The 27,407-nt window shown below is 42.7% G+C and overlaps 1 protein-coding gene across 2 annotated transcripts in view; it reads left to right on the top strand.

Moving 5' to 3' along the window:
* The window catches only part of ATP2A2 (ATPase sarcoplasmic/endoplasmic reticulum Ca2+ transporting 2), a 44,818-nt gene that overhangs the window by 4,406 nt on the left and 13,005 nt on the right, over nucleotides 1–27,407 (top strand). For both annotated transcript variants that reach the window (XM_074554686.1, XM_074554685.1), the window contains exons 4-10: nucleotides 4,923–5,027; nucleotides 8,373–8,511; nucleotides 18,773–18,853; nucleotides 20,242–20,327; nucleotides 21,262–21,726; nucleotides 24,046–24,134; nucleotides 27,211–27,313. In XM_074554686.1, coding sequence (XP_074410787.1) covers nucleotides 4,923–5,027; nucleotides 8,373–8,511; nucleotides 18,773–18,853; nucleotides 20,242–20,327; nucleotides 21,262–21,726; nucleotides 24,046–24,134; nucleotides 27,211–27,313 — 1,068 coding nt within the window. The remainder of the gene's footprint in view (nucleotides 1–4,922; nucleotides 5,028–8,372; nucleotides 8,512–18,772; nucleotides 18,854–20,241; nucleotides 20,328–21,261; nucleotides 21,727–24,045; nucleotides 24,135–27,210; nucleotides 27,314–27,407) is intronic.

Raw genomic sequence — 27,407 nt, 5'->3', positions numbered from 1 at the left:
ACCCTGAAGTATTTGTACAGCATCCTGAGAGCATTCCCTCCTCTCAGTTATTCCTTTGATTCCTGGGCTGACTTAGCTGTGAATGTCCAGAGAATGTGTTCTAATAGTGGATGTCTGTGTTTAGATTGAAACAATGCACTGTGCTTTAGCCCAGAGATTATAACAGCCTGTAAATTAGCGTGGCTATAGCCTAGCTTGAGATAAAAGGTGAGCAAAGGTCCCCTTGGAAAGTAGGATGTGTCAGTAACAGTGTTGCAGGCTTTGCCCTGAAATCACCCCAAAAGCTACCTGTTAAGGTCAGCAGCAGTGAGTGTGGCACAAGATAAGGGTTGCTGTAGAATGTGGCACTGACATGCTTTTAGCTAAACTTAGATTGCTCATTAGCATGAGGGTAGGGGTGATAAAAATGTGAGAAGTCATTGTGATTCTATTTTATATTGCAAAAATTAAACTGTGGATAATGAGTATTTCTTTTCTCTCTTCCTATTGCTATAATATTTATTTTCAGAAATATGGTGTAACATTGATGGGCGCTTACAGTCTGTGAACTCAGTAAAATTCTTATTTTTATGCTTATACATATGATCAAGATGTGTTGGTTTGTGTTTTGAGGTTTTTTTTTTTTTATCCCCTGACCTCTTTGCATAGCAGACAAAAATTTCTATGGAATCGTGGAACTAAAATTAGGAAGTTTTTCTTTAATGTTACCTGGTGTTCAGTAGAACTGACATGGATGGAACAGGACTACTGAAATAGTTTATATCTGCTTATTTTTAAGCTAATTTGTATTAAAAGGAGAAATCACTCAAAGAGCAGTAGTTGATTCTCTGTTCAAATATATTAAAACTGAAATCACATTATCCTGTGAGAAGAAAACTCTTAAAAGGAGTCCACGCTTTTTGTATGACCTGCTTTAATTAATCTGGGACTTCTTTTTATTGGGATGAGATTTTACCTCTCCCAGCTTGCTTCTAAGTTTCCGTTGTCAAAATGAAAACCAAACAAAAATCTCTGTTTGGTTGCTGACAACAAAGTATTTGTTTTTCCTCTGTTAGTGGTGAGCGGGTGCAGCCTGCTGGGCAACACAATTCTGTCTCCACACTCCCATTCTCCAGTTCAATTTGTTATTTAATGATACATAATCATCTGAGGTAACCTGGCTCCACAACTTCCCTGACAATGGAGATCCTTCCCTTGGAGAAATGGAAAAAGCTGTGAGGGCACTTGTGCTGTTGCAGCCCTTCCATCAGCGCTCACCTCGCTGCTGGCTGCCTTTGGCATTGTCCCTCTGTCCCCTCTGCAAATAACCGAGTTCTGTTTGCCTGTCTTTGTGTGTCTTTGCCTCAGAGTCCTGCAGGTCCACCCCATTAGGCTTTGTTTAAAATAGGCTCTGCAAGCCATAGCCCTGGCAGCCCTGAAGCAGGTATGCTCAATGGAAGTTGTCCTTTGAGCTGCTTGGGTTGGCTCTTGGTATGGGGCTTTCATGTTTTGCTGTTGTTTCCCTGATATTTTTAGGCATTTCTCTTGAGCAATTATCTTATTCTTTTCTTATTCTTCCTGCTCTTTCTTGAGTACATGGTGATTTTACCTATTGGCAGTAGTGCCTGACCAGAGCATTGGAGATCAGTGACCTGGAAGTGAAGCTGTTCTGCATGTGAGTTTTAAGTGATTAGGGCTGAAACATGGTGGGGCCCTTCTGAATAGAAATTGGAAAAAAAAAAAAAGAGATCTCTCACTGTAAACCTCTCCAGGGTCTTACAAGTGTGCTAGTGGAAACTTTCTGACAAGGACTTAGTGACTTGGGCAAGAATTGTCTAGTCTTTACCAGGCCTCAGCATATGGTCTGTTGTTACTAAAAATGCAAAGTTAAGTATTTGTTATTGCTTGTGCTACTTCCTCTTTGTTTTCCTTGCCTGTGTTTTGTTTTTTACTTCAGACTGCTATCAGATAATAAACCTGATCTGTCAGAGAATGTGTTGTGTATCACAGATATCCTAAGTGAAGTGTTAATGTGGCTGTAGTCTGCTATAGCAAAACCAAGAACTTGCAATGTATCAGGTTATTTTATGTCTTATGTTTACTAAACTGTTCTAGAACAAGAGCTTGGATTGTTCCAGTGACAGTAATTGTGTAGAAACTTCTGGAGAGAGGAATGTGTATTGCTGGCTTCCAGGGTTAACTAGATACTTCACTTTAGTCTTGTCACAGATTGATAATTTCACCAAAAAACCAGCAGTGACGATTTAAACCTTCAGGCTCTATACTCTCAGGATCTCTAATTTGAGTTCATCTGCTCTTTTTGAAATAATGACGTACTGAAAGAAAAGATCCCTTGAAAACTTAATTTTGGCTCTCCTTGACATACTTGGATCTTGCTGTCCTTGTAGCCCCTTTCCTTACCTCTGGAAGTTGTGGCCTCTCTCAGTGTTATTTTACAGCACACGTGGTCTTAAATCGGGAAAGATTCTGGTTTAAAGTCGTGTAAAGCAGATGTTTTATTCCAGTTAACTTTGTAGGTGCCTGCTCAGATAAGCACATCACAACATAATTGAATTCATTTGCTTTGTTTGGAAGCAAAGTGGGCTCTACAGAATTCCAATAAAGAAAGGGAGGCAAGAAACAGATTCTGCTGGCATCGTGTGACCTTGTGTACACTGAGAGGTGTGGAAATGCCCCATTGGCCTCTCCTGTAGCTGCATGGGGAGGCTGCCATGGCATAGAGGGGTGTGTGTGGGGTGGGCAGGGATATCAGGGCCTGTCCCACTGCCCACAGGTATCCATGGCACAGGGCCTGTCCCACTGCCCACAGGTATCCATGGCACAGGGATCTGTGTGGGGAGAGCAGGGACAGCAGGGCCTGTCCCACTGCCCACAGGTGTCCATGGCACAGGGCCTGTCCCACTGCCCACAGGTGTCCATGGCACAGGGCCTGTCCCACTGCCCACAGGCACCCATGGCACAGGGATCTGTGTGGGGAGAGCAGGGACAGCAGGGCCTGTCCCACTGCCCACAGACACCCATGGCATAGAGGGATCTGTGTGGGGAGAGCAGGGATATCAGGGCCTGTCCCAGTGCCCACAGACACCCATGGCATAGAGGGATCTGTGTGGGGAGAGCAGGGATATCAGGGCCTGTCCCAGTGCCCACAGACACCCATGGCATAGAGGGATCTGTGTGGGGTGGGCAGGGATATCAGGCCTGTCCCAGTGTCCACAGACACCCATGGCATAGAGGGATCTGTGTGGGGTGGGCAGGGATATCAGGCCTGTCCCACTGCCCACAGACACCCATGGCATAGAGGGATCTGTGTGGGGAGAGCAGGGACAGCAGGGCCTGTCCCAGTGCCCACAGACACCCATGGCATAGAGGGATCTGTGTGGGGAGAGCAGGGATATCAGGGCCTGTCCCAGTGCCCACAGACACCATGGCACAGGCCCTGTCCCACTGCCCACAGACACCCATGGCACAGGGGGATCTGTGTGGGGTGGGCAGGGACAGCAGGGCCTGTCCCACTGCCCACAGACACCCATGGCACAGGGCTGGGTGTGGCGTGAGCAGGGACATCAGGGCCTGTCCCAGTGCCCACAGACACCCATGGCACAGGGCCTGTCCCACTGCCCACAGACACCCATGGCACAGGGCCTGTCCCACTGCCCACAGGCACCCATGGCACAGGCTCTGTCCCAGTGCCCCCCAGGCAAATGCAGGAGCTGTTGCAGGGACTGCAGAGCCCCGAGGTGTGGAGAGATCCCAACTAAATCTGTTCTGCAGGGGGATTACACAGCCCCTCCAAGTGCTGTGTTACCAGCTGTAATGTTGCAGTTGTATTAATCACAACCTGGATCTTACAAGTTTATCCCTTTGTAATAAAAATTTCTTGTTGCCTTGGATTTGCCTGACAGTCTGTTTTCTGCTTGAGGCTTTCATGCTGCTGCTCCTTCCTTTTGACATCCTGGAGTGTCTCACAATTGAGCAATAGCTGGGAGCAGCATGTTGGTGGAATCGTGGCCTTGCTTCAGTAACAGTTTGCTCGCTGCAGTCTAACAGTGATTCAGAGTGCTGTTGCCTGACTACCAGCCCTAATTATCTCAACACGTTGTTCCTATTTACTGTCACTTTCCAGGCTTCCTGTTGCTCAACATGTTGGTGAAAATGCTCTTCCTCTCTGGTCATGTTAACTTGACTTTTCATCAGTGGCTCCAGCACTCTGCAGAGGCCCTGACACCTTCAAGTCAAATGAATGACAGATACCTAACACTAAAGTGCACTTTTAAAACAAATGAATTATAATAAAATCTATGTGGAGCCTTTTGTGCAAGTCCTCAACTTTGATTTACCTTTTAAAATCCAATTTTGAGTTTTATCAGCTACTTGGTTTACAATCCAGCTTCAGATATAACTATACCATTCACTTAGATGTTTCAATGTAACACTATTTGTATTTAAATTAGTAGATGATTATTCTTTGTATCTACTCACTGTTTCCATTTGTGTGGCTAAGTTAGTGGTAAAGGGCAATTAACTTGCTTAAAATTCAGATTCTGGCAAAGTTTTAGTGTTTTAAGTAGTCAAACTAATCCATGTCCTGTTTTATGTAGTAATTAAATAATTTTTTCATTGTCATAACTGTTGTCACAACTTCTCCTTTCACTTCTGAAGCAACAGTAGCAATTGTTGCCCAGATAAATAGCTTACTCCTTTAAAAGAAGAGTGGCCTCTAAAATGAACTTTGTACTGCTTTAGTAAAGATTCTTTTTCTCTTTTTCCATTGCGTTTTGCCAACTCATTCACGAATTACAAAACTACAAACTTGGTAGATTGAGGGGTTTCCAAAACTGCTGAAGTCTGAGCAGTTGAAACTTAGCAGGCATAAAGTTTGCAAGGTGTAAATCAGAATTTAAATCTCTGTGTTTCTCTTGCAGGTCCTGGCCTGGTTTGAAGAAGGTGAAGAAACAATCACAGCATTTGTAGAGCCTTTTGTAATCTTACTCATATTAGTAGCCAATGCAATTGTGGGAGTGTGGCAGGTATGCAGAGACTTTTACAGCATCAGATCACAAATGTTTGGGGTTCATGGTTTAAGAGGAAGCCCTGTACCCTGTAGTGTTGGGTGTTCCTACAGAGCAAGTAGGATGTGTTGCTAACTTGGGATTCCTGAGCGTCAGCAAACCATAAAGCTTCTCAACACAAAGTGTTGACTTAAAGGTAAAATGAAAGCTTCAGAAGTGTTGCCAGAAAGGCAAAATGCCCATCAGTGTTTGGCCACACACTGCTGAACACATGAACAAGACAGGCCAGAATAAAGCCCTGAGTTCAGGCACTAAATCAGGCCTTGCAAAGCTAAGAACAATTGCAGTGCTTTGCTTCCTGACTAAGGAACAAAGGATGGAGCACTTGTAATCTTGTTTCTTTTCTCTTTCCTCTTGAGACAGCTGTTGTGTTTTAGTAAATTATTAATACAGTATTAATTCTCCCTGTTCAATCACTGTAATACCTATTAAGTGTACATGCAAAGACTGCATGTCTCAAAAGGCACAAGTTTCTGATGAAAACATCTAAATACCATAAAACTTTTGCTGCACTGTCAGCTGTGACATTAATTTGATGCCTTTTTAAAAATCATATAGACAGTAGTATCATAACATAAAATCACACTTCATGAGATGCCAAAACAAAAATGTTCATTTCACTTTGCTGATTTGATCACTTTAGGCAGTGGATGTTTTGTTAGAGGGTTTTTTCTGCACATAAAAAATGCTCTAGGATTTTTGTGGTAAGTTCTTTGTATGATTGATTGGTTTTGTTGGGGTTTTTTCTAAGGGAGGGTACTAGCATGACATAGTTACTTGCTCTCTTAGTACATGAGGCTTCATGCTTTAAAAAATATCAAACTGGCCAAAATAACAAAAAATAATAGGTTACAACATGTTAGAGAGGGCCCTGCCTGCTGGAAGAAGTGGCCTTGAGTGGCATTGCTGCCCATTCCTGTGCTCTGCTCTGTGCTGTCCCAAGTGAGCTGGCTGAAAACTGAGTTTTTAGCAGTACCCAGCTTGCTGCCCTCCCTGCTGGAGCAGGTGTGCAGGGAGGGGATAAAGTTGGTCAAGGGGTGACAGCACTGCCCCCTTAAATGACATTTTATATTCAAGTCTTCATAAAGTAATTGTGCAAGAGTTAATGTTTAACTTGAAACTCGTGAGTTGCAGTTCTGCAGGCACTAATTGTAAGCATGAAATGGAAGCTAAAGCTGTCTCTGTATAGTTTGAGGATTTTTCTTGTGTAGTTTCCCTGTTGTAGGAAATATTCAGGTTATTTTTCTGATGTCATGGTATGCAAAGATTACCTCTATATGTATTTCTACATGCATGGAACCTCATTGTGAAAGAGTTGCTGCCCCGATGAAGTGACTCATTGCCTGTTCTAATGGGCATGGAAAATCAGCACAGTACACAGTCTCCACCCATGGCCGTGTCTGTTCCTGCAGGTAGCAGATGTGGCACTGAGTCACAGCCCTGCCTCCCTCAGCCCTTCCTCTCACTGCCCCTTTCCCCACAGCTCCTGCCCTGCTCCAGGGCCTGCAGGCAAACTGCAGCAAACAGACCCAGTCCAGCACTGTGTGCTGCCTGAATGAGCTGAATCATGGAATTGTTGGGGGTGGAGAAGAGCTTTGAGATCATCATGTCACACTATTAACCCAGCACTGCCAAGGCCACCACAAAACCGTGTCCCTGAGGGCCACATGGACATTTTAGATACCTGCAGGCAAGGTGATTCATCCACCTTCCTGAGCAGCCTGTTTGGATTCTTGACAACCATTTCTGTGAAGAAATTGCTGCTGATACCCATTCTAAATTTCTGCTGGTGGAACTTGGATGTTTGTTCCTTTTCTAGGGAGTGACAAGTTCCCCCCTGAGCCTCCTTTTCTCCAGGCTGAGCCCCCTCCCAGCTCCCTGAGGTGCTCCTGGTGCTCCAGGCCCTTCCTGACCTCTCTTTCCTTCCCTGGTCATGCTCCAGCCCCTCCATGTCTTGTCTTGAGGGGCCCAAAACTGCCCCCAAAACTGGAGATACCTCAGCAGTGCCCATCCCCTGTGCTCTGATCTCACTGTCTGCACTATTTCTGCTCCAAGCCATGTGCCATTGTCCTTCTTGACCCCCCTGGCCAAAATTAAAGTTGAATTTTTATTTCTCTGTTTTAAAGTTCTGTTGAATGAACCTTCTTTTTATGGGACTGGAAGGTTTTCCCTCCCAGTGGCTCACAGTCTAAGAAGAGCAGTGTTGGTGTTGTAGTGCTGAGCAGCAGAATGAATTCACCTGGTGAATATGGGGCTGGTATTACTTTCAGTTTTATGGCTCTGTGCTGATCTCTGCCCTGCCAGACCCTGAGCTGTGCCATGGCAATGTTAGTTCCTTCAGGTAGTTTTGGTAACAGTCATTTTCAGCTGCACTGTTACAAGGAACTAGTGAGTTCCTCAACTTTTGAATTTTTGATGGTTTTGTTTCTGCTTTGACATGCAAGGAGGAATTTTTTATTATCTGGAAAGGCTGATGTATATTTAAAGGGCAGATGTTCTAAAAACTCTGTGCACTGTACCATTATCTGTAGTTATCAGGGCTAAGTGACGTTTGTTCTTGTCAATAGGCAGGGAAATGGAAAATAAATTCTTTCTCCAGGAGCTGGAGAAGGAGCCCTGATAAGCTGCTGGTTTCTGCAGTTGTTCTTTATCCAGGTGGCATCACAATGCTGATAGCAGTCTCTGCCAGAGCTCAGTGAGAGGGCTGCAGCTGAGATAGCAAAGATGATGTGTTGGTGGAAATTAAAAGGTTTTCCTGCGTGGGGATTCATCTGAGTTTGTAAATTGTTTGGAGTTCTTGGGAAGTTTCTAGTGCATCCTTTAATTTCACTTCAGCATGACTTGATTTGCTGAAATAAAGTTGATAATAAGTTGGCTTCATCATAACTTGATCCTTGGTTTGTGTTAATAAATGAAACTCTAGGCTGAGTGTAAGCTGCTCCAGCCAACACCTACATCCACAAATATTGATTAGTGCTTTTTTTAATGTCAAAAACATCCATATGTGACATGGAACTCTTGGTGTGGCCTCCCTGCACCAGCACAGTGGATATTCTTGATGGAAAATGCTGCAGCATTGAAATAGCAATTTCTGTGTTCTAAAGGCCCACAAACACCTGAATTACTCTAATGATTCCCAGTCAGCAACCTCATAAGGGGAGGGGACACAAAATGTTCTGTATGAGGAAATAGAGCTGAGCTGAGTTGGTAGCATTCATATGATAATGCTTCTGGAAAATCGGCTGTGACAGGCTTATTTTCCTTGAGGGCTTTCAAAATGACACATTTTTTGCTGTCTTTTAGGAAAGAAATGCTGAAAATGCTATTGAAGCTCTTAAAGAATATGAACCAGAGATGGGCAAAGTGTATCGACAGGACAGAAAAAGTGTCCAGAGGATTAAAGCAAGAGACATTGTCCCAGGTGATATCGTGGAAGTGGCAGGTAAGACCCACTCGTGTGCTGCATGCAGGCATTGGCATATTAATGGGAAATTGTTGTGGGGCTTTGTCTTAATGATTGGAGGCCCTGGGGGGAGTTTTCAAACACTCCTAAGTATATGCTTCACTTAAGGACAATCTTGCTCCTGTTCATCTGTAATTACCTTAAATGTGCATGTGTATGGAGGGGATTGTTTTTCAAATTGCCACTTAGTTTAATTGGTAGGAAAGTAAGGCATCTTAATTGGAGTTGTGGTTTTAACACTTGTCACAAATTTAAAATTTTGTTTTCTAGTGTCTGGTTGCAAAGTGTCTTGAAGCTTGTCTTCTTTTCTGTCACAAAATAGATTTTGTTCCTGGTGTTAAAATGTCTGCAGTTTCCTTAGGTTTGGGAGTGCAGAGATTTTTTTTAGTCACAGTCTGTTATTTCATCTGAATGTGTTTCTCCAGCTCTTAGACATGTAGTAGCAGTGCCTTTGAACTTCTCTTCACAAATGGCTTCTGTCCTCTCAGCAAGTGTGACTGGCACATGACTTCACTGTTTTCTCATCTTTCCCAATTCTTTATTGCTCCTTCTGACAATTTGCTGTGTAGATCTCAAATACATGAGATATGCAGAGCAGAGCTCCCTGTTTCTCCTGGGTAAGCTTTGAAGTGCCAGCCTTAAAAGCCTGGACTTCTGCCTAGAGCTTTGTAATACCTTAGTTTTGCTCTAGAAGCTGTGTCTTTGTCTGGAAGGAGTGCAAAAATAGATGGGTTATAAACTTCCAGCTAAAATTCCATCATTTTGGTGACAATGCCATAGTAATAAATTTTTCTCTGAACTGGGCTTGACTGTTCCTTCCCAGATAAAACTAGGTGGCTCTTGCTGAGTGTCAGGAGTGTTGCATGTTCAGATTTTGTAGGTCATTATCCCCTGTTAACTGAGTGATTGTTCCTTTGGGAACAACGCAGGGTGTGCATCAAACTTACTTTGCACTCGTGTCACTTTGATTTTAGAGGTGGTGGCTGTCTCAAGAGGAGATAAATATATACCCTTAAACTTGACTATCCTCCTGTTTTAATTAGCAGGCAAAGAGAGTGTGCACTCAGGATGAAGTTGCTGTTGGCTGCCTGCCCAGCTTTCATTCCTTGAGAAACTTTAACGTTTCTGGCTGAGCTCTGTCTCAAGCCCCTGTTTGTGCACAGGGGGATGCAGCTTCAGCTCCAAATGCAGAGTGGTGATGGTGAAATGAGGGTGATGCCCTCTGTGATGCCCTGTCAGTGCCCGGCTCTCTCTGCTGTGTCCTTTCGAGGCAAACAGAGCTGTATCAGTTACACCCTGCAGTGCATGGCTGGGCCCAATCCTTATCCTGTTTTTGAATGTCAGCAATGGAATGGTGGGTTTGGAAGGAGTTTCCATCATGGGAATACGCTCGGGTTCTGGTTTTTGTACGTTAAAGCAGAGTTGGTAGAATGGGGGTTGATGACTGTGTGTTTTGTGCTGGTTTGGGGTTTCACTGAGGAGAAATGCTGGATTTTGATGCTCTGGCATGTGTACAGAGCACAGAAGACTTTCTCCTTGATTCACTGCCGTTTCAGAAGAGGTACAGATTGTGTATTCATCTTCAAATTTAGCTTTGCCTTTATTCTGTATGAGAACACCTGGGGGATGTGTGGGCTTTTACTTACCTGCTGTATATTGTCAGTACCAATAAAATCAATTACTCTCTTTAAAAGGCCTGTGTCTAAGGGAGAAAAACAAACTGGGAATAACCAATGTGCCTGTAACACCAGGCTGCCTCTAACTAGCATGGTGTCCCCTTTATCACAGGGTTGCTATTGCAACATTAAAATCTGCTTGTAGAGCAGTGACTGATAGCCTAGAATATGTAGAATTATTTTTTTAAAGATAAGGACAAGCTTAATGTAGAAACCCAGAAAATATCCAAGTTTTGTGACTGTTTTATGACTGTCCTTTAAGATAGGTGGTCTGGCTTGTTGATGGCTTGTAGAAGCTTTTCTGGGTAAAATACTCATATAAATTTGTGGATCAAATAATACACTTAAATTACCTTCACTTGAAACTGCAGTTAATTATAAGTCATTTGGATGTTTAATGGAGAAATCAGTGCTTCAGAGTAACACAACTTCCGATACTGAAACAATAAATTCTTGTAGCTAGACAATGCTGAGTTTTAATTGCACTCAAACTGAGAAAAGCCACAGAGCAAACAGAGAAGAGCCACTGAATGCATCGTGTCCCAGCGTTGGTGTCAGGAGCTGGAGGTGAGAGAGACTCTGAGCACGCCTGTGCCTCAAGGGCAGGAGGGCCCTGATGGCCTCTGCCATGTGCTGTGCTCAGAGATGGCCATGTAGGGAAGTGCCAGAGCCCTTCATGCTGGGATCCATATCTGCCTCTGGAATTCCTGGCCCAGGCCCAGCCACATTTGTGTGTCCAGGCCAATCTCCTTCAGCCCTGTGCCACAAACAGCCAGGTGATTGCCTTCTCCCCTGCACTGATAACGCACAGCGAGCAAATTCCTACAAGTCATCCCCTGCAGAATGGTTCTGTTTCATGCTGAAACAGCTTTGCTAATTTGAGGTGGCTGTGTGTGGGTCTGACACAGAGATAACTCAATTGTTGGAATTGTTAGGTTGCTATTGATACATGCAAACATTAATTTCTTAGCTGTGTGTTGTCAGAAGGACTTTCCCCCATGTTCACTTCAGCAGAGATGGTGGAAAAGGTCCTGAACAATGACCAGGAGCCCTTAGGGATGTTGGGGTGGCAGATTTGGGAATTGTGCCTTGAGTTTGCTTGCAGAGCTGTGGGGAGCGTGGTTCTCAGAGCTGCAGTGTGTGATGGTTACCAGGCTACAGAGGCTTTCTGAGAGCTGATGAAGTGACAGACATGCAGATGCTGTCCTCACATGGCTTTGCAGTTTGCCTGCCTTTAAATGGATTATCATGTTGTTGTAGAAGCTGGAGTTAATTGCAGGGTACACTCTAAATCTGTAACCAGGGGCTGTCTTAATAGATTAGCTACACTTTGATTTAGTTAAGTTTTTTGTTAGCTGGGTTAAAGTGACATTTTAAAGAGAAATTTAGAATATCGTGGCCCTACTTCTTACAAATTTTGTATGAAGTTAGCCTGAATAATTGGGATAAACTGGCTGTAAATCATGTATTCTTTTAATAGAAGCACATTTGGGAGCAGAAATGACCTTTGTTCACTTCCACTGTATTTTCCTGTCTAAAATTTCTGGAGCAGATACAGTGTTTCTGAGTTTCTGTAATTTAATAAATGAAAGTTCAGTAGTTGCAGTCAGTGAATGACCAAAGCACAGCCACAGTAGTTCCTCTTTTTCCTGAATTTCTGAAGGATGGTTCTTGTCATCTGTTACTGCATCTGTAAGTACTCAACATGTTAAAAATACACACAGAATTGCCAGAAGCTGTTGCTTATTAAATTAGTGTATATTCCAGAAAACTCAGTTTTATACCTGGCACAGGGTAGGCAAGAACTGCTTTGGGGCTTTTTATCCCAACTGCAGAGCACTTCAGGATTCTTGGTGCTTTATAATAAAGATGAATTTGGGAGGAAGAAGGTCAGGAAGGAAAATTCTTGGTGTGAATTCTGTCACTCCCATGTGGTTGTGAAGAGCTCCAGGTTTTCCCTGGTGGTACAGCTAAAACATGAAGGTTTCAGATCTTATTCCAAAACATCTGAGTCCTTGTGCCCGTGTCCTTTCCTAACAGCCAGGAGTGATTTTCAGACTCAGTGCTAGAGATGCAGGTTTACTTTTTCTGGGAAAATATTGAGATTGGAAAAGATAAGGAAAAGACTGAGGAAGGCTTAAGCCCAGAGCAGAGCCCTGGTGGGGGCTGTCCTGAAGAAGCTGCTGAGTTTGCTTCTCTTGGTGGGGAAAAAGAATTTACTGCAAATGTTGTGGGTGTTTCCTTACCGGGTGCAAACTGTTGGGTCTGGGTTTTAATGCACATATTTTGCTGTTTTTCCTGAAGTACTGCTTTTGAACCAGAAAAGAGAGGAAAGATCAGTGGTTAATAAATACATGTACCAGAAGTTCATAAATCTGTGAGAGGCAGCTCAGGGCTAACCAGACACAGTCCAAACTCCATTCCATCCTTCACTGGAGGCTGCAGTTGTGTGAGGTTCAGCTCAGGGCACGGCCTAAACTTGTGTCACTGTTAACACACATTGGAAATATTGCAAAACACATTTCCAATTTTTACCCCAATTCTTGTAGCATTTTCCTTCAGAACTATCAAACTGTTTGGTAAAAGTAGCAAAAGTAATTCTGACTTATTGCTTGAAAATTGAGAACATACCTGATACTCTGTACTCTGACAGAGCTGATACTGGGTGGGTTTTATTAGAAGGACAAATAGTACTGAATAAAAAGTTTGGACATCAAGATAATGTTCAGTTACTACTGTGTTACCCTGGCAAAGGAAGCTCTTTTGTGGTTTTTTGTTTTTGGGTTTTTTTAAGGCTAAAGAAAACTTGCATTTGAAACTTGGCTGCACTTCCAGAATTCTGACTTTTGGTTCTTCTGCTACCCAAAAGCAGCAAAACTGGGGAACAGGGCCTCAGGTTTGGTGTGCAGAAGTTGCTGTTCTCTACCTGACCTGGCTTCAGTGGAAGCTGAACTTACCAGCCTGTTCTTTCTGCTATTAGATATTTTTGTAGGCTGATCACAAGAGTTTTCCATCTAGTAGGCAGTGGTATAAATAGATCCACTAATTAAAAGCTAAAACCAGACAAATGTGGTTTAGAAATGAGTGCAGCCTTAGAAGGGTCCCTGTCCATCAGCACATTTTATCTAATGTTGTGGTGCCCTCTATGAAGGAATGACAAGTCTGGTTTTAGGAAATGAAAAGAAACAAGTTTAAGAAAAATTTGACTCTTATGTACTATTTAACACAGTATCTGCATTTCTCTCAACCTCAGTTTTGACCTGGAAATACTCTGGTCCCAGAAACCAAAGCTTTTTCTGTCCTTTTGGCTTTCCTTTATAAGAAAACAATATATAGGTGTTGTTTAAATTTATCTTAACCTCTGCCTTGAACAGTTGCTGGGTTGAGATGCTCACACCTTGCATTCACTGCAGTGAGCTCTGGGGATGTTTTGTCAGCCCAGAATGCAGAAGGTGGCTGATAGAGGCACATTGTTTAATGCAAAGAATGAATTTAAATGTGTTCTGTCACCTTGTCAGTGAGAGCAAGTGCTGTTTACTGCTGTGGCTACAACTCTTGGACCTTTGCTGGTGCAATCTGTCTCGATGGAAAATAAATTTTACCTTCCTGGTTTGGAGTGGAAACTCAGACTTAAAATTTGATTCATAATCTCTCTTCTAATTTTGACACTTTGCCATTCTTGGCCTTGTATGAAAGTGTAGCTGGACTCAATTGTGTTCCTGTTTTGTGGAGATTCTGATTTTTGGTACCATTTTATTATGCCCTGTTCAGGAAGTGTTAAATACTTAAAAGCTGTTACTACAGAAGAAAATTGTGTTTCTGATGGTCTAAGGAAATCAAGCACAATGGGAAGATGAAATTGTCTGTGTATGGGGGGGAAGAGGAGCTAAGCTGAGCTTGTGTTCAGGAAGTTTAACACAAAAATCAGTTCTGCTGGAGTGGCTCTAAATAAAAGCACTGAATAGAATGGTTTGCTTTTATTTAAATAAAAACTCTAAATAATAGCAAACCATTCTATTCAGGTATGAGCTTTAAATATTCCTGTCCCCAGCAATACTCAATGCTCAATTCAACACTCAGAAAATCCTCAGCTCTGTTGATTGATGTATGTTGTATCCCTTATCTGTTATTTTAAATCTATTCACTTTAATTCTTAAAATTTGGTGGTTTGTGGCAGTTCTTTTGGGGATGCTTTTACTCAGTTTCAGGAACTGTTTGTGTTCAAAAACTGTTCAGCTATGGAAGAATTGGAGCTGTACTGATAATCTTTATTACAATAAAGTCCAGTCCCACCCCAAGGTGTCGATAGCAGACCCAGGGTGATGCTGGCTTTGGTTAATGATAAACATAAATAAAGTGTGAGGTACATGGTGTGTGTGAGAGCTCCTGATACCTGCAGGAAGAATTACTTTCATTTGCTGGCATCACAAAGAGGGACCTGCTGCAAACAGATCACTTTCTTAGCTAAGAATTGGTCTTGTAACAAATTAACATAAAAAAGAAGCAAAACTTTTTATGATTTATGATTTATTTATGATGTCTCTGCCTGTGAACCTGAGCAGGTCTGCAGGGTGTGAGGGGTCAGAGTTAACAGAGCTGATATTGGTGTTCAAAGTTCACATCTCAGACCTCAGTTTTATTCTGAGGACAGTTCTATAGCATGCTGCCTTTTGGGGTACAGTCAGTGTTGTTTCCTGAGCCCACTGCCACCAGAGTTTTGGTTAGAAAATCTGGGATATGGATCTCAATAGAGTGTACTGAGATATGGTCTCATAATTTGAGACTGAAAGATGAGTATGGTCCTCTTGTGGTCTGAGAATCTTTGTTAGCACCCAGAAGTAACTTATATATATAAATACATATATAAATAAATATATATAAAATATAAATATATATATATATATATATATATATATATATATAAATAGATATATAAATACAAGGGACTGAAATCCACTCAGCTTTAATTGTTATTTTTCCTCCACCTTCATTGTAGAATGTGTCCCATCACTTCTGCCCATCTTCCTGGGCTGCCTGAAGCACAGACTGCCGTAGCCTGCAAAATTAATATTGTATTTTAGCTGTAGAGGTCTCCCAGGGAGTGTCTCTAACCATTGTCTGACAGAATTCTGAAAGGAAATATTTAATTTTATTGCTCTGCTGGAAACTGGTAAAGTATTGAAAGGGATATCAGTGCTCAGATGAAACACCCAGGTAATGAGGTGATGATTCCACTGTAGGACTTGGTCAGTGCCAAGGATAAAATTGGGACTCAGGTTGCTCAATAATACATTCTGTACTTGAAGTCAGTTTGGGACAAGTCTGTGGAGAAGCAGGGTTGGACTGTGTGAAAATGAAATATCTGTCAGTGATTGTTCCTGTGGGGGAGCTTGACCCCCAGCTCTGAAGGGTTTGAACAGGAGCAGAAAGCTGCAGTGCTGGGGCTGCTTGGGTGGCTGCAGAACCCAGTACTGAAAGTACCAAATTTGCCCTGTTTACAGTGAAAAAGCAACTGACATAAATCCTAAATTCATGTTGTAACAAAGTGCTGCTCCAATTTTTCTACCAAGGAGTAGAAATTGTAAATTGTCTGTGTCAGTGTAGACTCGTGCACAGTTCAATAAAATGGATATTTATCTGTTTTAACCCCCTGTCACGACCAGGTTGTTTTTACACAGACTCATTTATTGTGTGCTGAAGCTCAGTATTAAAATTGTAAAATTCTGTGCATAAATGAAAGGATTCTGAGGGTAAAGCTGTGATGGTTCAAACCAGCCCCTTCTCCTCCTCCAGAGTCAGTGCAGAAGCTGCTGGGGCTGTTCTCATCAGTACTTTTGTATTTCCTACATTGTTTCAGAGCACATACCTGGGCAGTTTTGAAAGCAGCTTATTTTATTTCTTCAGAGCTGTTGTACAAATCAAGGTACTATGTAGGATTAAAAACTTGGGTTGAAATAATGGATGAAAATATTTCTGCAACTGACTTTTTATTTTAGATGGCAGACTATGGAATTTATCATTTACTGTAGCAGCTCTGTGCTGAGCAACACAAACACATAATCACTTCTTCATTCTTTCAAGCCTTGGGTATTACTTCCATTGGTTCTGTGGACTGAATTATATCAATTTTAAAAAGCTTCCCAGAAAACAACAGCAACCTCCCATTTTTTCCCCTGTTTTAAAGTATATGTTTAAAAAGCCTTCTCTTTGTAGATGAGATCCGTGGTACACTGCTCACTGAAAATTTCCTGTGGTTCCCCTCTGTCATAGGATGGCTTCCTATTTCTGTTCCTTTTCAGTTGTGCTCTTAAAAGTATATTCAAGACTATAAATGACTTGGTCTCATAGTTGTTATTTTGCAAAGAGCTGTTAAAATGTCTCTGTAATTGACCCTGACATAGAGCTCTCCTGCCTATTGGAAATGCCTTGAATATTTCACTCCAGCCTGCCCAGTCAGAGAGTGAGTGAATCATGTGTCTTATCTTAAATCACTGAGATAAATTTAAAAAGCTGCACTGTCATAATAAATTTAACACTTCAGTTCTGGAGATTCAGGCAATTGATACCAACAGTAGTATTTTCATGGAAGTACTGATGTTGAATATCAACTGTCTGTTAGAGGGGTCTCTCCAAGTATTTGTGAATATTGAGTTGGAACCACTTGGAGCAGTCAGAAAATCACTTGTGAAGTTTGCCATATGTTCTGTGCAGTTGCTTGAAAGTTGTGAGATTGTTTTTTAGCAGTTTGTGGTTTGTGTTGTGCATCTCCCCGTGCTGGCTGCAGCTCCCAGGGCTGGGGATGTTGGTTCAGGCTGCTCTGGGGCTTGGCCTGTGCAGCCCTGTCTGCACAGCAGCTGCTCCTGTGCTGCAAATAACCCTGCTCAGGACACCAGGACAGCCATGCAATGGTTTTGCCTTTTTTGGCCTAGGTCACCATTGGTCTGAGGCTATTTTCTCCTGCTGCTCAAGGGCATTGTGGCTTAAATTAGTATTCACATGGTATAATGACACATTTGTGGCTGGATTTTTGTCCCTTTGTGTAGACACGCTCACAAAAACACACATCTGACTCTACAGACAAAACTGTGCAAACTTGTGCTGGTTGTAGTGGTTGGAGTTACTCTGAATTTACAGGAAGTCACATGGGATGAGTTTTCCTGACGTTTGAAGCAGCACTTCATTCTCCTCTCCAGGGTTTTGTTGCACAGTTGGGCGCTGGAGGGTGTGAGGGCTTGGATGAGCCAAGGCTGTGACACCCCTGTGCAGCTTTTCATGATATTATTTCCTAATGTGCATTATTGCTGCTGATTGCATAAGCAGTTCCTGCAGGAATTGCAGCTTATTTTAATTTCACTGCAGGGACACAGATTGCACCTACTGAAAAGATCAGCTGTCTTTAGTTAGTTATTCACCCTTCTTTATTTCTTTGCGTTATTTTATAATAATATAGCTGACACTTGAATGCTTGCAGTGTTAAATTACATTAGGACTGTTCAATCGTGTGTTAATTAGCAATATTGACATGCAGAATGCAGAACCCCTCCATGTGAGTCAGAAATGTGCCTCATTAATGTGCTTTAGCAAGTTCATTTGCATGAAGCCATTTATGTGCACAAAATGGTTGAGCTTTGGTTTTTTCTTAAAAACTTGGAAAAGCTGAGTAAGAGTAACAGGAAGGGAGAAGATAATGTTGAGATGTTGGGGATGCTGGAGCTCGACTGACACCTGGATTTATCACTGCCATTTTTAGGAGTGTGGTGTGAAGTGCTGTCATCTGCTGCCTTGGTGTCTCAGGCCCTTGTTAGTGGATGTTTTGTTATTTGTGGCTTGTTTATTTTGTTTTCCTTTCAGTATTCTCTTTTACAAAGTAGAAATGTGCATGACAAGATAAACACAACAGGGATCTGTGAAAATGGTAACTGGGCTATGGATTGTGGTTATTTAATAGGGCAGCATTACTGGAAAATCAAGCTACTGTGTGATCTGAGGTTCTTCCAGCTCTGAAACATCTGGCAGCATTCAGTGTAACATTACCAGAGCATATTTGCAGAAGCACGTTATTCTCACAATTGGTGCCAAAGAAAAGGAAAATACAACTTCTTTTAGTTTTCTAAATAAATAGATGTGGATAATGTGATTTTTGGAGAGCAGAGGACTCACTTTGGGCATAGAGAAAACAACTGAAAGATTCTGCAGGACCAGTTGTTCTGAAAAGGGAACTTGGTTCACCTTAGCTACGGGTTTTGATTGTATATAAATATGTCTTCTGAAATTGATATCTTGCTCTTGAGAATGTTTTCCCTTTTCTTTCAAGTGGCCATGTGGTTAGAAAAACAATCCAGTGATTTGCAGCTTCTTTCTGGGAGGTTAAATAGGGGCAAGTGTGAATTGCCAAGGTGTGGTGGATACTCAGAAAATGGGAATATTGCAGTAAGCTGCTGGTGGTCTCAGTGACCTGTGCAGTTTCTGGAAAGTCATTTTTCTGGCTGATGGAGGGAAGGGACACTTGGTCAGTCATCTCTGAAACAGCAAAATTCTGACTTTGTCTTGTCATTTCCTTGCAGTTGGAGACAAGGTTCCTGCTGATATAAGAATTACTTCTATCAAATCTACAACTCTGAGGGTAGACCAGTCAATTCTCACAGGTACAGTTTCTGTGACTTTCATGTAATTATGTGCATAATTGAAAGTGCCTTTTCACCATTTATTTGCAGTGATCCATTAGAAACAAGCCTGCAGCTATTGAAGTTCTCTGCATTCAAGTGCAGTAAATTTCTCACTTGGTAACTTCTAGAGTGACTGAATGTGTTGCTTCATCATTGGCTTTGTTTTCCCTTTAGTGGGATGAACATTCTTACTGAGTCTTGTAATGTTTTTTTGGCCATCCTCTTTCCCCAACAGACACAAGCAATTTGTGGAAAATTAAAATTTAAAAAAAAAATATATATATTTCTCATCTAGTTCACAGAGTCTTCTAGGTTTGAACATTGTGTCACCACTCCAATCTGAAAGTATGTAAATCTCACTAAATGTCTTCTGCAACAGCACAGAACAATTTTTGCAATGCTGGCAGCTTTTAAGCTGCTGCCACTAAAGACTCAGTGCACTCGAGCCTTATTTGCTCAAATTCTGTGCACACACATTCGTGTGTTTTCTGGTACCAGCCCTCCAATGCAGGAACTATTTTTAGAGCCCTTTTCAGATTTGTTGAAAACAAAACAAAGTAGCAGCACTTCTGAATATAGGAAAGAAGCTGGGAATCAACCGAGCGTGCTACAAGAGTTTTCTTTCAGCTGGAACATGGAGATCTGTCTGCCTCTTTTGGTAGCATAAATTGTTGTTAACTAGCTCTGAATTTTAAAACAGTAAAGTATTCATAGGAAGCTTATTTTTCATCCTTGAAACAGGCTCCAGAGTTTCTCACCACAGATCCTGAATAGCACACAACTGATCGAGCTTTACTTATGTTTAGCATAGGAAAATGGATGCACTCCATGCCTGCAAAGCTGCTGGAATAAGTAGAAATAGCCCATCAGAATTCTGTAAAAAGGGGCTGTTCCTTGCCTTTATTCGAGGAACAGAATTCTTGTTTTAATGGAAGCCTTTGCTGTTTTCAGCCAGGTTGATGCTTAAGTCTCCTGTTGGATAAAACAGGACTGAGGTCTGAGATGCTGCTCAACAAAATCCTTTTAAAGGGAGGAAGCTTTGGCTCTCCTGAGCTTACACAGAGTACTGGGGCTCAGTGCTGAAGCTGAGAGCACCACCTGGTGAAATCTGGTGTAGCAGTGAACATCTGCTTTCAAAGAAAAAGAACCTTTCTGTACCTGTGTGACATGCTTGTAGAAACTGATACAGAGTTTTTGCTGAAAGCCAAACATTCTGTTTTCTTGGCCAACTGAAATGTTTCCTGTTTCACTTAAACAATTAAATTAAGATCATTTGAGGAAAGAATTTTGGCATCCTAAGAATTTCAGAGCTGAAGATTATAATTTTTTGATTCCCTCAGGATTTAAGAGTTTCATCTTTATTTCAGGTGAATCTGTGTCTGTCATTAAGCACACGGACCCTGTGCCTGATCCTCGTGCTGTAAATCAAGACAAGAAGAACATGCTCTTTTCTGTAAGTCATTTACTTTGAGGTTTTCAAAACATTTGTAAAATAATACTGAAGCTGATAAAAAATGTGCAAAACTACAGGTCTTCCCCCAAAAACTGCATGACTTTGCTGTGTTCTCTGTACACATCTCTATGTGTGTCTCCATACACATTGAACCAAATTAACTTCTAATGAAAGCTGTCCTCAGGGGAAGATGCTGGATGAAACCAGTCTATATGAGGAAAATTATTTTTGTCCTTCACAAGGAAGTCTTGGAGGGTGGAACACACACTTTTAGTGTTTCTGAAGCAATTTTCTAATGTAATAGTTCTTCAGTGTGATAAGAGCCCACACAGATTGTGGTGTTGTGTAGCTAAAGTTGAGAACTGGCTTTCTGTACAGGAATAAAATTGTTTGTTCAATTTATTTGAAGGAAGGATTAAATGTCTTTCAGATAAAAGAATAACTTTTTGCTGGCAGGCAGCTTAATTGTACTGTTCCTTTCCATGTTAAATATGTTCACACAGGGAGCCCCAGAGAACACATCTATTACTCACAGAGTAATATTTTCTAACAAAACAGAGCCCTAATTTGAAAAAAAGAGAGGTAAAGCACATTCAGTATTCCAGTTGAAACAAACACTGCTTGCTCAGCAGCTGGGTTTGTGAGAGATCAATACTGACTCGTACTGAGCCTGTTCAGGGAGCAGAAATTCCACCCTGGAGTGTTCCCTTACAGACACTCAGTGTCCTCCTCTTCCTCTTGACCCTTTTCCATGTCCTGGCTGAAGCAGGGTCTGACCTTGGATGAGCTGGTTTGGTTCGAGGGGGTTTTGTGGTGGTTTTTTTTTTGTTAAATTCAAACCAAACAAGAGAAACTCACCCCACAGAACCTGTTTGTAGATTGAGTCCGAGTTTGTGAATTGACTCCAAGTTTGCCCTGCTGTTCCTCCCCCCAGGGCACAAACATTGCTGCTGGCAAGGCCATGGGGGTGGTTATTGCCACGGGGGTGAACACGGAGATCGGGAAGATCCGTGACGAGATGGTGGCCACGGAGCAGGAGAGAACCCCCCTGCAGCAGAAGCTGGACGAGTTTGGGGAGCAGCTGTCCAAGGTGATCTCGCTGATCTGCATCGCCGTGTGGATCATCAACATCGGCCACTTCAACGACCCCGTGCACGGCGGCTCCTGGATCCGCGGCGCCATTTACTACTTCAAGATCGCCGTGGCGCTGGCGGTGGCCGCCATCCCCGAGGGCCTCCCCGCCGTCATCACCACCTGCCTGGCGCTGGGCACGCGCAGGATGGCCAAGAAGAACGCCATCGTCAGGAGCCTGCCCTCCGTGGAGACCCTGGGCTGCACCTCGGTCATCTGCTCCGACAAGACGGGCACGCTGACCACCAACCAGATGTCCGTGTGCAGGGTATGGACGTCTGTGCCATGGCCCCTCCTGCTGCTCTGGGCACTCCAGGAGTCTGCGCTGCTCAGATCCTCCTGATCCCGCCTCTTTCCGTTCTCATATCACCAAAGTCCTGCTCTATTTCCCTAAGATCAGCCTCCGCTTTGAATTCAGTTTTCTGCTGTGTTAGTCTTGAAGGCTTTTGTCTCTTTCCTTTTTTAGTCATGGCCAAAAATAGCTGTGCCCACACTGATGGAGGAGAGGGTTGTTTGTAAGCAGCTTTCCATTGACTTGCCTGTGAGCCTTTCAGGTTACTGGTAATTCTTTGGTGTGATTTATGCCTTTTTTTAGAAAGTTACGCTGTGGAACAGGCTGTGTGTAAGTGTCAAACACTTGCCTCTTCAATTGAAAAAGACAACAATGGTGGAGAAACTTACTGTGAGAAAAGGAGATTTACTGCAGTAACTTTGGTAGTCAAAGGTGTTTTCACTCCTGAGTGGTTGCACCTTTGTTTGATACCTTCAGTAGCTTTGCTGGTCTGATGGGGATCACTGCAGTGTTGTCAGTGTGCAGCACTGACTAATCTGGCAGCTTGAGGTGCAGGTGACCCTGTCACCAGCACTGCCAGGGTAATTTTCATTGTTGGTGTATTTTTAGGTAGACATGAGTTCTGTGCCTCTCCTCCCTTCCCCCAATATTCTGTCTAGTGTTGGCTAATTTGGGACTTTCATAGCTGGTCCCTTAACATCATGCATGTTCATTGCCAGTTTGCCCTTCTGTGGAGGGATTTAAAGGAGAAAACACTGAATTCTTCTGTGTAATAACTTCAGATGTTCAGTGGCACAGCAACTCCAGCATGCAATGTCCAGAGCCTCATTACATTGGGCTAGAATTCCAAATGTGTGCATGTTGGGCTCTGCACACCAGTGCTGAAAGTTTGTGAGCCCTAAGCACTTTGTTCTCCTGTGATTGATGGCTTTTTCTTCCTAATTGGTGGTTGACTTGTTCTACTTCCTTAAGTATCATAGTATTTATACCTAAGAGACACAAAGCAGCTGCTCATCAGTATTCCAGAGGAGGTTACTTGCAGTAGAGTTGCATAACTGCCCTAGTCTTTGCAGGGATTTTTTCATCCTGCAGATGCCAAAAGCAGGAGGCTTCCCTGGTTAACTCATCATTTAAGTTGTGTTTATTTAAAAGCTCAAAATGCTCTGCTCCTTATTTAGAGGGCTAAACGTTTTAGATCTTGTCCAGCACAACTTGGTTCCTTTTTAATCTCTGAGGGCTGCAAAAGAACATGAATTGAAGTTTTCAAAAATGTAGCAAAATTCTAATACCTGTAGCAATTTATTTTATTGGGCTGTTGTGAGGATGCTTGTCTAAAACAGAGGGCACACAATGAGGGGAGAGGGGGACATTGCTAAAATGTGATGTGATGTGACAAAATGGCCTGTGCTAGATCAGAAGTTCCATTAGGATACACCATCAATTAGTGAGAAATTATCTTCTCCAGTGCTACCCCAACAAGCCATGAGTGAGAGAGCTTCAGGCACTGTGGTTTTTATCTCCATCCTCTCAGATGAGGTTCTGCCTGCAGCTCTCCTGGAAAGGAACCAGAGGAGAGACTGAGCTGCAGATCTCACAGAGGTACAGCTGCACCCCTAGATTGGTGTCTGAGTTTGGAAATGTCATTTCAGCAGTGCTAGGAGAGCATGGAGTGGCTGATTGGTTTGAACTCCCAGTGCCCCATGTGCTAAAGTGACTTGTAACTGGAAACCAGCACAGGAAACACTTTCATTTAAGGTTTTAAGGGTATGAAGAGAAACTGGCCATAGTCTGCCTCTTGCTAAAACCTCACCTCCTAGATCTCAGCTTCTCCCATTTGTACATGCTTTTATTTGGATTTTGGGAGAAATTGTCAGTGTCCAAGCTGACAGTGTCTGGCTGAGCTGTGTTTGACTATTCCAAAGCAGAGCATTAATTCATGATTTGTGTCACAGGTGTGAATTAATTCACATTAGGTGTGAAGCTTAGGAGGAGCTTGGGCCTAGTGAGGATTGTCAGGTGGTTGTGAATGGTTTTCCCACTGCAGTGTGCTCAGCTCTGTGGTTTCCAGCTCTGTTTTGCAGAGCTCTGTAGGCACAGGGCTGTTCCCTGTACTTTGTGCTTCCCTCATGGAGCTGTTCAAACACGTGTGGGATCCAAGTGCACAGAATCAGCTCTTGTCTGCTTTGTTTATTCAGACTGAACTTGCCTCTTGTACCTGCTTGCCTAAGGCCTGTTTAAATCTCTTGCTTTAATTACTGTTCAAAGGTAGTAACACTTCTGACTCTCTCATTTCAGATGTTTATCCTGGACAGAGTAGAAGGAGACAGCTGCTCTCTGAATGAATTTACTGTAACTGGTTCAACATATGCTCCCATGGGAGAAGTGTAAGTGTTGTGTGCGAGTTAAACATTTGTCTGGTCATGCATTCACTGTTACTTCAGTCTGGGAAGGGATGCCTGTAATACTTGTGATTGTTGGTGAGTGAGAGGTCAGCCAGTGAGGATGCACTCTGAAGGGCTGGGGAGGAAGTAATAAACAGGAAAACAAAGATAAATTGTAGAAAAGTAAACCTTCATTCAACACAAGAAGTGTCCAGTATTGCAGTGTTCCCTTGATAATCTAAAAATTATTAAGGGGTAGAGAGGACTTATTTTATGGAAATCATCCTGGACTGAGATTGGCTATCTCAGTGCTTTTAAGTGAGGTTTACTTTTCTTATTTAAAAACTGGGTAAATCTGAGGAGGTGAGCATTGGTTAATCTGTGAGCTCAGTGTTTCCAGTTTCTCTGCCTCAGAGAATGGGGAAGTTGTTTTTTCTGAGGCATCTTCTGAATGTGTTGGAGTTCCCTCTTACATGGACTGTAAATTCCTGTCCCTGGCCCTCAGTGGTTTATTGGTGCATCTGTTGGTGCTTGTCCCAGCCTTTACTATTTGAGCTGCTGTTAAACCAGTCCTTTAGGAAAGGAATGAGCTTTGGTTTACTTTATCAGCTGCAAGTCTGTACCAGTGAGGTAAGTGGCTCATCCTGGAATCATCCTGGAAACTTCAGGAATTTTTAGGACTCTGCTTCTTGAAGGAAAGCCTCTTTTTACTGGGTTGCTGCAGCTCCTTTTACTTGATCAGCCCTCCGTGTGTTCTATAACCATATCAATTCAGTTTTGCTTGCAGAGTAGGACTCTGCTGTGGATGATGCAGATTTAATTTCAGTTATTGTAAACATCTCAGCCTTGTGCAGTTTCACTCGTGTGCCTCTGACTCCTGCAATCTTGCCCATCTCAATAATGATTATCTCTGTTTAATTTCCATAGCAGTTAAGACCCTGGTGTTCCCAGCAGCTGGAAATCTTAATTCCCCAGTTCTCCTTTTTCTTTCAAAGCTAATTGCTGTCAAAAGCTTCTGCTTTCATTTCAGGAGGCAGCATTTGCTTAGACAAGGTGACTCCAGACCTTGCAGAACTCCCAGCTATTGCACTTTTGCTGGGCTCAGAAGAGCTGCAGATAAACAAAATAATAAAATGGAGTGTGGTGACAGATGTGGGGGATAATGAGACACACAGCAATGTTTGCTAATGTGCTGTTTTCCCTTGCTGAAGCTGAGGGAATGTGAACAAACGTGTTAAACTCACTTCATTGGGGACACAAAGGATTCTGAGAGAGGGAAATTGCCTCAGAAAGGCTCTTGTGGAGCACAGGGAAACTCAGCTCAACTCCAGCCCCGAGGGCTGGTTTATTTCTGCATTTATGGACAGCTTTTAAAGCAGTGGCTTTGGAGGGATTTTAAGTAAGGTGACTGACTTCACCTTGGATTGCAAACTGTCACTGAAAATGGAGTTTGGGGGAGAAAAGAGGGAATTAATCCATTGCACTGCCCCAGAGCAGGACCTGCTCCAGATGTGAACCATTTCTGACAGGCCTGACTTGGTACTGCAGACACTGTTGGCTTCCACAGCCTATTCCATTTCATAACCATGAAGTGTTCTTGCACAAAATCAGTAATTCTTCACTTACTCTTAAAATACATCATACCTAACTTCCCCCTGTTCATTCAGAATATAAAATCACAAATATTTCATACTAAAAACCTCCCAGATTTCATACTGATTTGTTTTCCAGGGATATTGGGAGATTGTCAGAGTTTGGAGTAATTTTGCCATCTCTCAGCACACTCAGTGTTACTGCAAACTGAGAGCACAAACCCTGCAATAATTAAGAATTGCAGCAAAGGCTGGCAGATTGCATCTGACCTTCAAATGAGTTCATAGTGAAAACTCCTTTATCCAGAACTGATCCCAGCACCTTCGGCTCTGCATTGTTCTTCAGAAACTGTTGATAGGGGACACAGAAAAGGGCTGTAAAAAACACACCCTGGTATAACAAATTCTGAATATTCCAATAAGCTGGTGTTCTTTGAGTTCAGAGCAGGAAGCTCTGGGTAGGATGGATGAGGTGAGAGCCTGGGAGCTGGACTTTAAAGCCACAGCCTATGGCTGTAGGTATATGCCAGATGAAACATGAAAAACACACTTCATGCTTCTTTCCTTAAAATACTTTTTGTTCTCGTGCTGTGTTACACAACACTGGAATTTGTTTGCAGTACCACAAGTGAACAAAAGCTTACATAAGGGGACATGTCATAGTCTGGGTTGTGAATTCTTCGAGTAATGATCCACATCTTTCCACCATCAGACCTTTTTCCCTTCCTTCAGAGCTTTAATAAAAGATGTTCTCTGTTAGCTCTGTCGTGGTAATTTTGCTAGGGGAAGATAACAGTATTGAGCACTGTCTTCATTCTCTTGTGCTTGCTGTAGAAGTCTGGGAATGTTCCAGAAAAGGAATCAATTCACTGTTTCCAAGTGTGAAAGGAGAGAAGTTGCTTCTTTCTTGTGATGTCAAATGTACCTTCCCTCTCTCTGAAACCTTGAGATATTGATTATTAAGTGTTTCACTACTAGAAAAGAGCTTTTTTTTCCTCATGAAGTTAGTCTTTTGAAATGACTTCACTTTTTGTGGCTTTAGGAGGCTCACATATAATCCAATTCAATTGTTAGGAAATTAAAGAGGAAAATCTGCTTTAATGCCTGCCCAGTGCATGCAGCTCATGCATTGCCCAGTGCAGCTGCAGAATGTGCAGCAGGAAGGGAGCTGAACCCCTGCAATGTCCCTGTCCTGCCTGGAGCTCCCTCCCAGCCCTGCACAAGGTCCAGCTGTGCCTCCCTGTTCAGCCCTGAGCCCCTGCAGGCTGCTGGGACACTGGCACTGGGCAGTGAGGGTTTGGCATCAGGGATCCTCTCATTCCATTCATGATTCTTTACCAGTCCTGCTCTTCCCAACAACTGCTGTAGCTCCAAGTCCATAACTAATGAGCATTGTACTAAATGGAAATGCAGTAAAGAGGATGAAGAAATGAAATGCTAATACTAAATAACTAACTTCAGTCTCCTCCTTCTCTCCCTCTGGAAAGGCATAAAGATGACAAACTCATTAAGTGTAGCCAGTATGATGGTCTGGTGGAACTTGCAACGATCTGTGCACTCTGCAATGATTCCTCTTTGGATTACAATGAAGTAAGTTCATATCCTGGAGCAGAGGAGAGTGTGGGAATGAGGATAAATGTTCTCATCTGTGTGGGCAATACCTTGCAGTGCTAAATCCCCTTCT

The sequence above is a fragment of the Zonotrichia albicollis genome, chromosome 18 (assembly GCF_047830755.1).
Source record: "Zonotrichia albicollis isolate bZonAlb1 chromosome 18, bZonAlb1.hap1, whole genome shotgun sequence".
Taxonomy (NCBI): Eukaryota; Metazoa; Chordata; class Aves; order Passeriformes; family Passerellidae; genus Zonotrichia; species Zonotrichia albicollis.
Note: the sequence above shows the minus strand (reverse complement) of the source record. Positions and strands in the feature narration are given on the sequence as shown.